Source organism: Kogia breviceps, chromosome 12, assembly GCF_026419965.1.
Source record: "Kogia breviceps isolate mKogBre1 chromosome 12, mKogBre1 haplotype 1, whole genome shotgun sequence".
Classification (NCBI taxonomy): domain Eukaryota; kingdom Metazoa; phylum Chordata; class Mammalia; order Artiodactyla; family Physeteridae; genus Kogia; species Kogia breviceps.
Window position 1 is genome coordinate 68,201,454 of NC_081321.1, and position 13,468 is coordinate 68,214,921.

The window sequence follows — 13,468 nt, forward strand, 5'->3', positions numbered from 1 at the left end:
CGTAACTGCATGATCATTTAGTGAATCCTAACTGGGTAAGATTCTTGTTAATTCTTACTAACTTCATCAAAGTGTGATATGTGTAGCAAGTATTTTGCCTGTGCTTTCCTTTGAACTTAAAGTGCTGTGAGAAATATCGCAAGAGATTTTTAATTTTTAATTATTGGAAATTTGACAAACCTTGTGAATTAAAGAGGAGTTATTGACTGGAGTAGCATTATTAGTAAAATGAAAGAGGGCAACAGTGAATTTTTTAAATGAACGACTAAAAAGGAGAAGTCATATGGAGAAATGAGTCAAAGTTGCATGAAATGTAGAATATTAGCTTAACCATACACCTCTATCTTTGGAAGAATTATCTCCTTAAAAGTGGTTTTAAAAATATATGCGAAGGGGAAAGAAAAACATCACCTGAAGTTTATCTGGTAGATGCGTTTAAATTAGCAGGAACAGACAGATAAGATTGTTTCTCTTTACTCTAGACCCACAGCTTCTGAAACCACCCCGTGCCTTGCTTCCACCCAGTTAGCATAGATCTTCATTTTAACCTTGCAGGACGAAACAGAACTGTTTTAGGAAAGGTCTTCTTTGGGTTGTCCTCCTACCTTGAGTCACCCCTTTTTGTTACTCTGGAGTCAATTTTGGTGCAGAAGCTATAGCACAGCAAAGAATGTCTAGTTTTAGAATCTGCCTGGATTATGATATTATTTCATGAAAAATCAGTTTATTGCATATAAGCCTTTGCCCCTACTTTTTGCTTATTTTTTTCTGAGGATTACGGTGATGTTTACTTAAAACTGTAGCTAGGGAGAAGATCTAGCTTTAGATTAAATCCTGATTTAGTAGTATTGTAGTCCTGAATGACAGCAGCAAGGATAAGCAGTAGTTGCTTGAGAGTCAACAAATTGTGACCTAGTTTCTTCCTATATAAAGTGAACATTAAGAAATAAAATAAAGTGAACATTAAGACAAAATCATCTCAAAGCTAAAGTAGTCATCATTCCTTATAAGGAAGAATGAATGAATGAAGAGAAACAGATCAAAGGGAGAAAATAAAATAGAAAATGAAAATATGTTTCCCACCATTCCTGAAAACTCTCTTATCCTTTTGGTTTCCGTGAAACCATTTTTTCCCTTTTTTCTCTTGCTCTCCTGGTCTCTTCTCTTTGACGTCTTTAATGAACTCACTCTCACTGTCTCTTCTAATTTTGATGTTTCCCAGGATTCTGACCTCAGTCTTCCCTCTCAACATATTCTCTTTGATCATCCTCGTTTAGATAAAAACAAAACACTGTTTTTTGACAATGATTACTAAGTAGACATTAGTCTACTTCATTTGGGCCCAGGAGGTGAAGAATCCCTTATGATCCACTGCTGAATCATCCATTTTCTCTGTTTTTCAAGGGTCGTAAGAGTGAGGCTGAAAAATTCTTCTTGAAGGCTATTGAGCTGGACCCCACCAAAGGAAACTGTTACATGCATTATGGTGAGTGGTTGATAGTTTTTTTTCCATGTCCCCCACATTTACAATGAATGTTGATATGAGATTTAGGTTGTGCTACCAAAGAACATTTTGAGAGGACATTGACTTTGCTGTTGTAGATGTAGCCTCATGCTATAGTCTTGCCTTCTTGTTCAAAGCAGTCACGTTAACAAGGGCTATGCCTTATGGTTACTTTTAGTAATTTTCATAGGACTTCAGTGGGGAAAGGTATTTTCACAGTTTTTTGTTTTTTTTTTTTAAGTTCAGTTTGGAGTTTAAATGAGGTCTCGTCAGAAAATCATCTTGTTCCTTGCCTGATGCGTGGTATATAATTAAAATATTAGCTCTCTTTTCATTCTAAATGATAATGTATTGCTCACTGAATATATCATTTTGAAGTTTTAGAGGCTTACATTTTGGCCTCAGAGTCTTGCTTTCTGGAAGGTATGGAATTACCCCAGCCTGTTCTCTAAATGCCTGAGATTGAGGTCAAGGATAAAAACTGTAAAGGCTGTAAAGGATGTGTCTCTCACTCGGTTTATCTTAATCAGTCTGGAATGAAGTTACATAACAACTCTGTCACACTCCATGCTGTCATTAGTAGTGAGTCATGTGTTCAGTCAGGCGAAGTATGTAGCTGGTTTGGTGTCGGGTAAGATGTGCTGATTTCTACCATATTTTCATTTGGACTGGCTTTCAAAGAGCCTAAAAGCATTTACTTTTGCTGATCCCTTGGAAAAGAAAAACAAATTTTTGACCACTGTTGGCTTTGATGTGTTTGTTTTATCAAGTAGTAAACTTAAAGATGGATGGAAATGAAAAATCTTAGGAAAATAAAGCTAATATGCTTGTATAATATTAAATTTCTTCTTCCATTTCCCAACTAGTAAAAATAGATCAGTGACAGGCTATGAGTGTGGAAAATGGAAATTAAAAAATGGAGGATACACTTAACAAACCACCGGTCCATTTGTTTATATTGTGTGTATATGTTTATAAACCTAGGGTTGTGATACTTTATCTTTCCAGCATAACATAGCATGTAATTTCACACAACTTATTGCATCACCACTCCTGATTTTGTTTCACAATGCAGTTTTATTGCCATGTTAAAATAGTAGTCAACTAATTTAAGTTTGCTGTAGAATTTAGTTTACTTCTTCAGGTTTTCTTACATGAAATATTTTAAATTAGGATTTTCTCATGCATATTATTTTGAGTGCCCCTACTGAGCTAAAGTAATTCCCTGATTATTTTCTATGAGTGCTAAAGAACCTCTTGTCATTTTATGAAATAGGATTTTTTTTATCCTGTCTTGCTGCTTGCATTTTCTGTACCTCAAACTAATCCTACTTACTGCATCTTCTAAGCTTGTTTCCCATAATTTTATTATATGCTTTAGATTTTTCACATTCAATTCCTTTAAACTTCATCATTGCTTCATCTGAAATGCCACTGAAAAAAGTCACTATTTATTAATTTTAAGAGCCCCTTATTTATTATTCTGACTTGTCTATCTTTACCCACTTCTATCTTTTTATTTATTATTGTTTTTTATGTTACAGTATTCTCCTGAAAATATTTTTTTTTTCCAGTGGTAGTAATAGGGAGTATTACTCCAATGAGAAATTTGGGGATTTAGTTTTAACAGAAAGCGAAACAAATTCTTTATTTTGTATGTTATTTGGAAAACAGTGATAGATGTTCTGTAAATGCATGTGTATAACCGATTCTTCTTAGTACTCGGGTTATTTTAATTTGGGGGCATATACCCATTATTAGAAGTACATTTATTTTCCAAGGGAGGAATGAGTGCATAATTCAATATATTTTTATGAAATAGTTTCAATATTTTTTCCCCACTCTGGAATAGGAAATGGAAAGGACTGAAGCATCAAAAAGTAGTAGTTAAGGCAAAATAACCTACGAACAGACAGGAAGCCCATAGCTGAGGGCCTCATATTCCTATCTCACTGTCCTCAGGTTATTTTAAAATGTACATTTAAAGGAATATTAATGATTTTTATTTGGAAAAAGTCTGCTTCAAATGACTAAAATTTAGAACTGAAAAGTTCTTTTAAAATTATCTAATATAATCCCGGTTGTACAAATAAGTAGATTGAAACCAGGAGAAATGAAGTTGATTTGCCCAAGTTAGCTATAAGTAACTAAATTTTGGGTCCCTTGATAACCATCATTGATTTTTCTTCTATAATATATATTCCATTTCTTTCACAACATTGTAGATAGACAAGTATGTAGATAGGTGGCTGGGTAGGTAGATAGATATTTTTGATTAGTCAGCCCTTCTGTGCAGTTTTAGAATGTCAAATTCATATAAATCATGACTTAGCTTAAAATTCTTAAGGAAGGGTTTTTATTAATTTTAATATGTATAAGATGCAAAGCACTGTTCTGTTTTCAGAAAGTGAGTCTGTGCAATGTAGGCAATAAATAGGATGATGTCATTTTTAGAAGGTGATGTGGTGGGCAGTAGGGTACTTCTTGAAACCAAATAGTCAGGTTAAGCATCTTTGAGGAGGTGATATATGAAATCTTAGCTTATGCCAACTCTTTGAAGAGCCAGATAAGAGCGTTTCAGACGAAAGAAACAAAGTTCAAAGGTCGCAGGCAAGAACTAGCTTGTGTTCACAGCAAAGAAAGAGGCTAATGTGACTGGAGCATATTAAACCTGACGGGAAAGTGGGAGGAGATGAGCTTGGAGAGGAGGCAGGGTTAGATCCCAGGGGCCTTTGTAACCAAGCTAAGGAGTTCGCATTTTATTTTAAGAGCAATGGAAGGGACCATGTGGCAAGACAGGATGAGAGAAAGGTCAGAGTAGAGCTAGGGGAACTCTATTGCTGTCTCACAGACAAGAAAATGGTGGTGGCTTAGGCTGGGGAGTGTTGTGGGAATGCAAATATTTAAATTGAAATTATACACTTACCTTCCTTAGAAAATTCTAAGGTAATTAATAGGGAAGACCTATTTTCCATTTTTGTACCATCAATATCTAGCATATTGCCGTGTCACAGTAATGTGCAGTAAACGTTGAGCTCAGATATATTCTTAATTTTAGAATTGGATGGAGGTTCCAAAACTGACTGAAAGTTTGTTCCGTTAGAATTTGTTTTACTCTTTCTCCAAGAAGATGCATACTATGATTTTTATATCAGTTCTTCTCCAACTTACTGGTTATGGATATTCTTAGGGTATTTATGCCCATGGATTGAATGAATAATAATAATAACACTTCTTCAGCTTAAAAATAAATGTTTAAATGAAATGTTAATGTTAAATGAATGTTTATATAATATAAATGAAATGGTAAATGTTGTTTTGAGTTTTGTTGTTTTTTTTTTAATGCTTTTGCAAAAGCCAATGAAAATGCCAGAGTCGGTGAGTTTTGTTCTATTGGAAATTCACTCTGCTGAGTGATTGTGTGCTTTTCATTTGCTTGTTAATGATACAAGTGACTTGGAATATGCCATTCAGTTGGGAATAGACAGGAAATTACAGGAATTTATACTGGCTGCAATGGCAATTAGAAGGCAGTACTTAAAAGTACTATTAGTTATTTTTGTTTTGAATCCACTAGTTTTATGTCTTGGGAGAAGGTATTGCATTAGAGATTGCCTTTTTTTCTTCATGTGGCTTGCAAGAAAGAAAGCAAGGCAGGTTTTTTTAAACTGGTTTAATAAGTTGGTTAAATGTAGGCCTCTGTGGTACCTATAGTCTCTGGGATTAAGATTCCCCATCTGTAAAGTGAAAGGGTTAATGTGGGCTTCCATAATGTTTTCCAACTCATATTTCATGTTGTGGCTAATATATACTTAATTTCTCACTGGTCTTTCATCAAAAGTTTTAAGGAATGTATAAAAAATAGGTTTTAAACTATGCTATCAGTAATAGTATGATGTTGTATTCATATCTCAGCAAGCTTACAGTGTACTCCCATGTCCATAAAAAACAAATCATGTCTAGTCTTTACAGAATTGAATTTATAAATGTCAAAGGTGAACATTTGGTGCCCTGATGTCTCATGTGGGCCTGTTATTCAAGGGATTCTCCATGAATTTCCTTTTGGCTCCAGTAGAAAGCTTCTGCCAAAAGAATGAAAGTCAAGACAAGTCCCTCCTTGTCTCTTTGTCTTCCTTTGTTTTTTAAAGAATTACTGGAAAAACGACTTTTTTGGAAAATGTATATTATAAATCTTTTCTTTATATGCATAATAGTAAATTTGATATAGACTGAAATAACTAAAACCAATACATATTTGTTATAAGGTACCTACTATGCATAAATCTGGGGCAGATGGAAAGTCATTAGATATTAAGCACCAAAGCATAAAAAGTTAAAAGGGAGCAGGTTGTGACAAATGGTAATGAGTAGAAGTACTCTTTTATGTAGATGTTGGATGGTTCTTCTTTTCCCATCTACCTCTTAACCATATGTTTCTAAGAGCAAAGACTTTATTGTCTTTTTCTTCATTATTGATCTTCTCTCTGGGTGATGTTCATTTCCAACAATAGTGACAAGTCCTGATCTTCTTCCTCCAGTTCAATATTTAGCAAGCAGTATACTAGATGTGTTACCAAACTCAGGTCCAGCTGCTTGCTGCTCAAGAGGCAAGTATTGGTAGAAAGGAAAAGTTGCTTTAATCAGAAGCCTGGCAATCTGGGGAGAATGTGGACTCATGTCCCAAAACTAACTCTGAAGATTCTGCTCAGCCATGCTAGTTTTTAAAGGGAAAAATCTCAGTGAATCATCAAGACAGGCGGTCAAGCTCTGCATCATTTTCCATTGCGGGCAGGATGGCTGACTCCTCATGATCTTTCTTCAGATGTTATCTTGCCCATGTGGACTGCCTGCAGGATCGCTAAGGGAGCTGCTGGGGGTGAAAAGCTAGTCATTCTTTAACTACTTAATTGTTCATTCCTACTTCTTTTTTTTTTTTTTTGGTGGTACGCGGGCCTCTCACTACTGTGGCCTCTCCCGTTGCGGAGCACAGGCTCCGGTCGCGCAGGCTCAGCGGCCATGGCTCACGGGCCCAGCCGCTCCGCGGCATGTGGGATCTTCCCAGACCGGGGCACGAACCCGTGTCCCCTGCATCCGCAGGCAGATTCTCAACCACTGCGCCACCAGGGAAGCCCCCTACTTCTTTTAATTTAGGGAAAGAATCAACAGGTTAGGCAAGGTATTGTGCACATTCAGTAGAGCATAAGTCAGGAGTTAGGTCAAATGTTACCTAGTGATCTCATTTCTATAATTAAGGTTTAAGGGGAACCGAAATAGGCAAACAGGAAAGGGGCAAAAGAGCTGTTACAAATCCCCACTTGTCAGACATCATTCCATTTCTGTGGGATTAGGGATGAAGGTCCATTTTCTATAACTTCTTCATGCTGACATAGGGCACCATCTTCTCAGAGTAGAAGATGTTGACATGGCTCTGTAGCATCTCTTTGCTGACAATTTTAGTTGCCTGCTTACATATACGGGCACAGCAAGCTACAATTATTTTGATGCCCACAAAGATATAGATTATTATGAGCAACAGTGTTAATCCCATTCACTTGAGGCCAGTTCTTGGAATTGTGCTACTCATAGATTCAGTACTGCTCAAGATGGAGCAGCTTATGTCATGGCTACAATCTGGTCATCGTGCAGGTAGCTTTTTCCCCTCTGGTAGTAATTATCGTCTCTGTAAAACAACTCAGGAATGTGCATCAGACACTGAAAGATTCTGTGACGCTATTGTCCTTATCATTAACTACTTGAGCCTTCTCTTTTGTGACTCAGGGAGGCTTGGGAAACTTCAGCTTTTCTACAAACAAGAGGCAAGGGACATGGAGGGACCTTTGTACTTGGGTAGGAATTGGGGTGGGGAGCCACAGGATTCTGCTCAGTTTCATGGAGATACCACAGGGAACAAGACAGGTTCCAGTGTAGACTGCAAACTGAAGAGGGAGGCACAAACTATAAAAATAATAATTTAATTACAATTACAATTCGTTTTTAAAAGGAGACACTATCAATTAAGGGGCCTTGACCCGGGTGTCTGGGGTGCAGGAGAGCCGTGCCTGGTGCATGTAAGCTTTATTTAAATGATGAGTAGAAGTTCTCCAAACAAAAGTGTAGAACTGAGGGGATACAATAAAGAACATTAAAGCAGAGAAAATGCTTGAGGCAGAAGGCACGGCATGTGTCTGGGGACAGAACTAGGACCATAGTTAGATGCTGAGAGAAGATACATAGAATGTACATCCAAATTGAGGAAATCCAAATTATGAGAGATGATCATTTTTCATCTTGGGCCCACAGAGAAGTGTGGACTTTTTAAAACTATAATTTTCTTTACTATTTTTTAGAAGTATTACTATCAACAAGATTAGAATCCTGAAAACTTCTTACTACATTTATCAAACAATTTGTGATCTAACCCAGTGTTTTCAGACTCTGATCTTCTTTGTTCATTATCTAACCCCTGTGAGGTAGGAATGGGTCCCAATACATTTGACTAAGATAATAGAAGTTCAGAATTTTCAAGTGACTCTCCAGATCAGAAATTTTCAACATATGTCTGTAGTGGGAGAAGAACTTGAAAATCCATCTCTTTCAACTTTTTAAGTCCAGAACTTTCTGCTAATGTTGTAGTCTGTTTTTCTCCAGCATGGTTTATATATTAAATTTCATTTTAAAAAGTAGTTACTGGAGAAAATTGTTAAAATATTGGGTTTGACTTTTCATCAGTGAACACTAAAAGAAGAAGCTTGAAAACTATGTAATGGGTTGAATTGATGAGAGGCCTATGGTTTTTATTATTTGTAAGTAAAATAAAATATGGCAGTGAACTGAGGTTGGTTGTAACATTTCATTTTTAATCACTTCAGAAATTGTAAGAGTAATTTAAAAAATTAAATAATGACCTAAATAGTGGTATTTCCTTGATTAAAAATGGAAATATATTTTTGGCCTTTGCAAAAATTACATTGAGATTTCAGTTATATTCAATTCTTAGGATGAAAACATTTTGCTAAAATATTAGTGCTTTGTGTGCTTTTACTGCTCCAAGGACAGTACAGATAGTCTACAGGGGTGTAATTAGAATTGGATTTTTCTAAATGTTGTTCCAAACTATTTCACTTCTTGCCTAGGATTTTTTTATTTTTAAATTCCCTCTTATAACAATGTGTTTGGTAATTTAATTTAAACTTGCTACCTGTGTGTATTTTATATGAGATACTTTCCAGAGACGTTTAGAGTTAAAACTTTCCCATGAGTAAAATGGGAAGAAATAGGGAAGGGATTAGCTAAGCTTACAAAAAAAAAAAAAAAGATAGGTAAACATACAATTTCATTAGAAATCAAAGAAATTCAAATTCAAGTAAAGAATTCAATGAATTCTTTTCAGCTGCTCTAGCACTTATTCTCAGTAATTCTTCTCTTGGTAATATACCTTAAGAAAATATAATTTTTTTCTATGTTTATCAATAAAGATAGTAATCAGAGCACAGCATTGCTATTTATTAGAGGCAAAAATTTAAAAAGCATCTAAAAGCCCCAAAAAGGAAAATAATTAAATAAATTATGGTTATCCCCTTTTGAGGAAATATTATAAACCCTACTTTAAGTTTATAAAGAATAATAACAGAGGCAACTATCTATGTTATGGTACATGAAGAATGATTAAATTATACAAAATAGCTATATCATTAAAAAAGCAAACTAAAACAAGTAAACAGTGTTAAGAATGGATATTTTAGCTTTTTGGACTTTTACAGTCAATTTTTTTTTTTCCTGCGGTACACGGGCCTCTCACTGTTGTGGCCTCTCCCGTTGCGGAGCACAGGCTCCGGACGCGCAGGTTCAGCGGCCATGGCTCACGGGCCCAGCCGCTCCGCAACATGTGGGATCTTCCCGGACCGGGGCACGAACCCATGTCCTCTGCATTGGCAGGCGGACTCTCAACCACTGCGCCACCAGGGAAGCCCCTACAGTCAATTTTTTGGGGAGCGGGGGACGGGCTTAATGTTTTCTATTTTATGTTTTCTTTAATGAGCATATTAGTTTTGGAAGGACTAAATTCTTTAGCAAAATGTGAAAGTACAAGCATCTTAATCTATTGCTCAAATAGTCTGTAGAAAAGATAGGAAAATTATCATAGTAACCAAATAATTATCCAAAAAGTATTTAACAGAACTCAACATGTAGAACTTAAGACAGAAATTAAGTGAGAAAGGAATAAAAAGTAGAGCAAGGCATCTTGTCTGAATTCTCTATTAAATACTGTATTTCCATGATGAATTCATCAAATATAATAACAGTACAAACATTTACTAAGTGCTTTTGTGTCCTGAGAAATTCGCATTTAATCCCTACAAAAGCCAGGTGATTAGTTATGTGTCTCCATTTTACAATGAGGAAGGTGAGGTCATCAAGCTGTAAGGTAGATTACCTAAGATTTCAGTGCTGCTTAGTATAGAGGCAGCATTTGAACCAGAACACTCCTGACTGTTGTGTTGCACTGTCATCAACTCTATGTCAGTGTAAGAAATGAACACAGATATTTTACATCCATGGATGCTTCATTGGTGGATGATGCAATATGTATCAAATACACTGAAAGTTGGGAATCACTCACCTTTTATTATCATTCAGGACATTTAGAGGTAGAAGACTATTTCTATTTATCTTGTCAAACATGGACAACTCATTTAAGGTCCAAGCTTCAGTGAATGATGAGGTGGTCTTTGTTCTTCTGTTGTTTTTTACCTTTTTTTTCTGAAGCCATAAAAGACTTGAAAATAAGAAGGAGAAGTCTTTATGGAATTCATGCATTTATGATGAATATTCCATTCTTGGTTCCATCTGAATTTTCTTCTGAGGAAGGAGAATAAGTAAGAATTTTGTATACATATAATATTTATTATTTTGAATCTACTACTTATTGGCCTTTTAAATTTCATTTCCAATAACCTTTTATAGAAAGTATAATATAAAATACTACTTAAAATATAAATACTTTATATAAAATTTTAGTTTTCACAGTACAACTAAAACTCTTAATATATTAAGCACATAGTATATCAATCTATATCCCCTATGCAGTGTATACTTGACCCTTATAAGCATTTTTCATAAAACATTTAAAAACCAACTCAGTGTGGTGATAGCAATCAGGCATCACGAAACCTGGTGCCATTGTCATACAAATGGCCACTTGTTAGTAGTACAGCTGTAAGCAAATGTCTTTACCTCTCAGCATTCCCATTTCCCCGTATGGGAGATGCTCATAATACCATGCTTCTGAGATTCCAAAATGACATAGGTCTGACTCACTGTCTTAGTCTATTCAGGCTCCTATAACAAAATACCACAGACTGAGTGGCTTATAAACAACAGAAATGTATTTCTCACAGTTCTGGAAGCTGGAATTCTGAGATAAGGGTGCCAGCATGGTCCGGTGAGGGCCCTCTTCTGGGTTGCAGATTTCCCCTTGTATACTTGCACGGTGGAAGAAATGAGGGATCTCTCTGAGGCCTCTTTTATGAGAACACAAATCTCAGAGCCCTCATGACCTAATCACCGTCCAAAGGCCCTACCTACTAATACCCTCACCTTGGGAGTTAAGATTTCAACCTTTAGACCATAGCACCCACCAAGTTTTATTATATTTATTATATTTCAAAAAAGAAATGAATACTGTTGTTATACAATATACAAGGATTATAAGATGCTTCACAGTACTAGAATGATTAAATCAATTCAAGTAATATGGCATGGCCTGACTCCAGAGTTTTCAGAATTTACATAAAGGAAAGTGCTTGGTATCATGCCAGGCACATATGTATCCATTAATGCTAGTACTCTTATTATGGAATCTCAGTGTCAAACAGTTACATTTCTGACCCAGTGCTGGGTGCTTTTATGCACAGTTTGTCACTCCAGTAATCTAACCCTGTTAGATTAAAATAACATTATCCCTGTTTTACAGGTGCAAGATTTAAGGTATCAAGAGTGTAAGTGACATATCGAAGGCCTTTACGCCTAGTAACTTGGAAGAGCAAGGATTTGAACCTTGTCTGATCTCCCGCCCATGATATTTTTATGGTTTGCCTGGTGCTTTCAAAGATTCACTCTTAGGAAATATGAGCCTGGTGGGTCTTCAAAGGTGACACAGATCCAGAATGCTGAGATTTTGGAGGACTGCTGGGGGAGAAACCCACGGAGCTCTCATAATCATGTACTTGAAAGCCCCAGGGAGGTAGGGCAGCTTGAGGTCATCAAGGCAGAGAAAGAGCCTGAAAGGGGCAGATGGAGGGAAGGAGCTTAAGTAGAGGGGAGTGAAAAGAAAAGACAGGAGACAAGGCACCAACCCCCACCCTGGGCAGTTTTATTCATGCTGCCTTGTTTATTCCTTCTGATAACACAGTGAGGTTATCCTTGTTTAAAAAATGAGGAACCTGAGGCTCAAAACCAGAGAACCTTGAAAATAACCAGGTGGCCTTTCTCCAGCACTGAACACAATACCTCACACAAAGAAGGTGGTCAGTCAGTATTTTGTTCAATAAAAGAATGACTAAGGGAGGATAGACTAGCTTTCAGCTAGTTTTACTCTTTCCTTTTCTTATCTCTGCTTCCATTTTTTGCATGGGAATAGAATCTACCTTGTTTAAATCATTTGTGACTAAATCTGGTTTTGCTAAGAAAAAGGTACAGTTAAGTTCTTGTCTTAGTCCACTAGGGCTGCTATAACAAAATACCATAAACTACATGGCTCATGAACAACAGAAATTTATTCCTCACAGTTCTAGAGGCTGAAAGGCCCAAGATCATGCTCAGGTCGATTTCATGCTGGTGAGGCCCACTTCCTCATTTAAAGCCATCTTCTCTCTGTGTTCTCCTGTGGTGGAAGGGAAAAGGGAGCTCTCCGAGGGTCTCTTTTATGTGGGCACTGATCCCATTCATGAGGGTCCCACCCTCACGAGCTAAGCACCTCTCAAAGGCCCCACTTCCACATACCATCACTTTGGGGGTTAGGATTTCAGCATATGAAGGGGAGGAAGGCACAGACTTTCGGACCATAGCAACAATTTACATATATTCTTTTGACGATTTTGTATAGGACTCAAACAGCTATAAAAGCAAGATGACGAGAACTGAATTAAGTTTTGGATTAGGGCACAGAAAATGCACTGGATTTGGGACAGCAGATCATGGATTTTAGAATGAGGCACACCCAGCCCTACTGCTGATTATCTCCTTGAGCATGTTCCACCTTCTGCTAGCCTCTCCGCTGCTCAGTATCTTAATCTGAAGATGATTGCTACTGCCTCAAGTTGTGAGGATTCACTTACAATTTCATAAAATAACTGGCATGTAATAAATGCTCAGTAAATTGTAATAATGGCCATTTATTCTTTTAAAATTGTACTGGAAACCATACTAATGTCCTGGAATGAATGAATTGTATAGAAAAATTTTTGAATAAGATATATAAATAAGGGACAGAAATTAGGGGAAGAGGAGACAGAATAAAAACCTAGGAATTAAGAAAAAGAATAAATTCTTACCTGTCAACGTGCAGACAGGACCAGAGAGAAAGGGAATAATTGCTTATAAGAAGAAAGAGTATAAGTTACAAGTAATTGGGAACAGGGGAAGAAAGGGTAGGGAGGAAAGAGACAGAGACAGAGACTGTTTTTCCAGTCTTAGCTATTTGATTTAGTGACTGAATGCACTTGGGAGATTCTTGTTTGCATTCTGCCTCTGCGTAATTAAAACAGTTGTTCGCAAAGGTACGTTCGTGTACCCTGCCACTGACTCCTCGGTGCCTTCGTGGATGCATCTGTAAGTGAATACCTCCACAAAGCCCTTAGAGATGGTGTGGAGCACAGTGAGAAGACTCTGAGCTCTTCTTAGGAAGAGGATGTAAGCTCTTTGGCCACCTCTCTCCATTCTCATTACCGCCTGCCTTAACTTAGT

The 13,468-nt window shown here is 36.8% G+C and overlaps 1 protein-coding gene across 4 annotated transcripts in view; it reads left to right on the forward strand.

Annotated features, from left to right (window-relative positions):
• TMTC2 (transmembrane O-mannosyltransferase targeting cadherins 2) overlaps positions 1–13,468 on the forward strand; it is an 804,716-nt gene that overhangs the window by 314,227 nt on the left and 477,021 nt on the right. For all 4 annotated transcript variants that reach the window (XR_010835847.1, XM_059080819.2, XM_067009832.1 and 1 more), the window contains one exon: positions 1,405–1,486. Coding sequence is in view for 3 of the 4 variants with exons in the window: in XM_059080819.2 (XP_058936802.1) it covers positions 1,405–1,486 (82 nt within the window). In the remaining variant the exon portion in view is untranslated. The remainder of the gene's footprint in view (positions 1–1,404; positions 1,487–13,468) is intronic.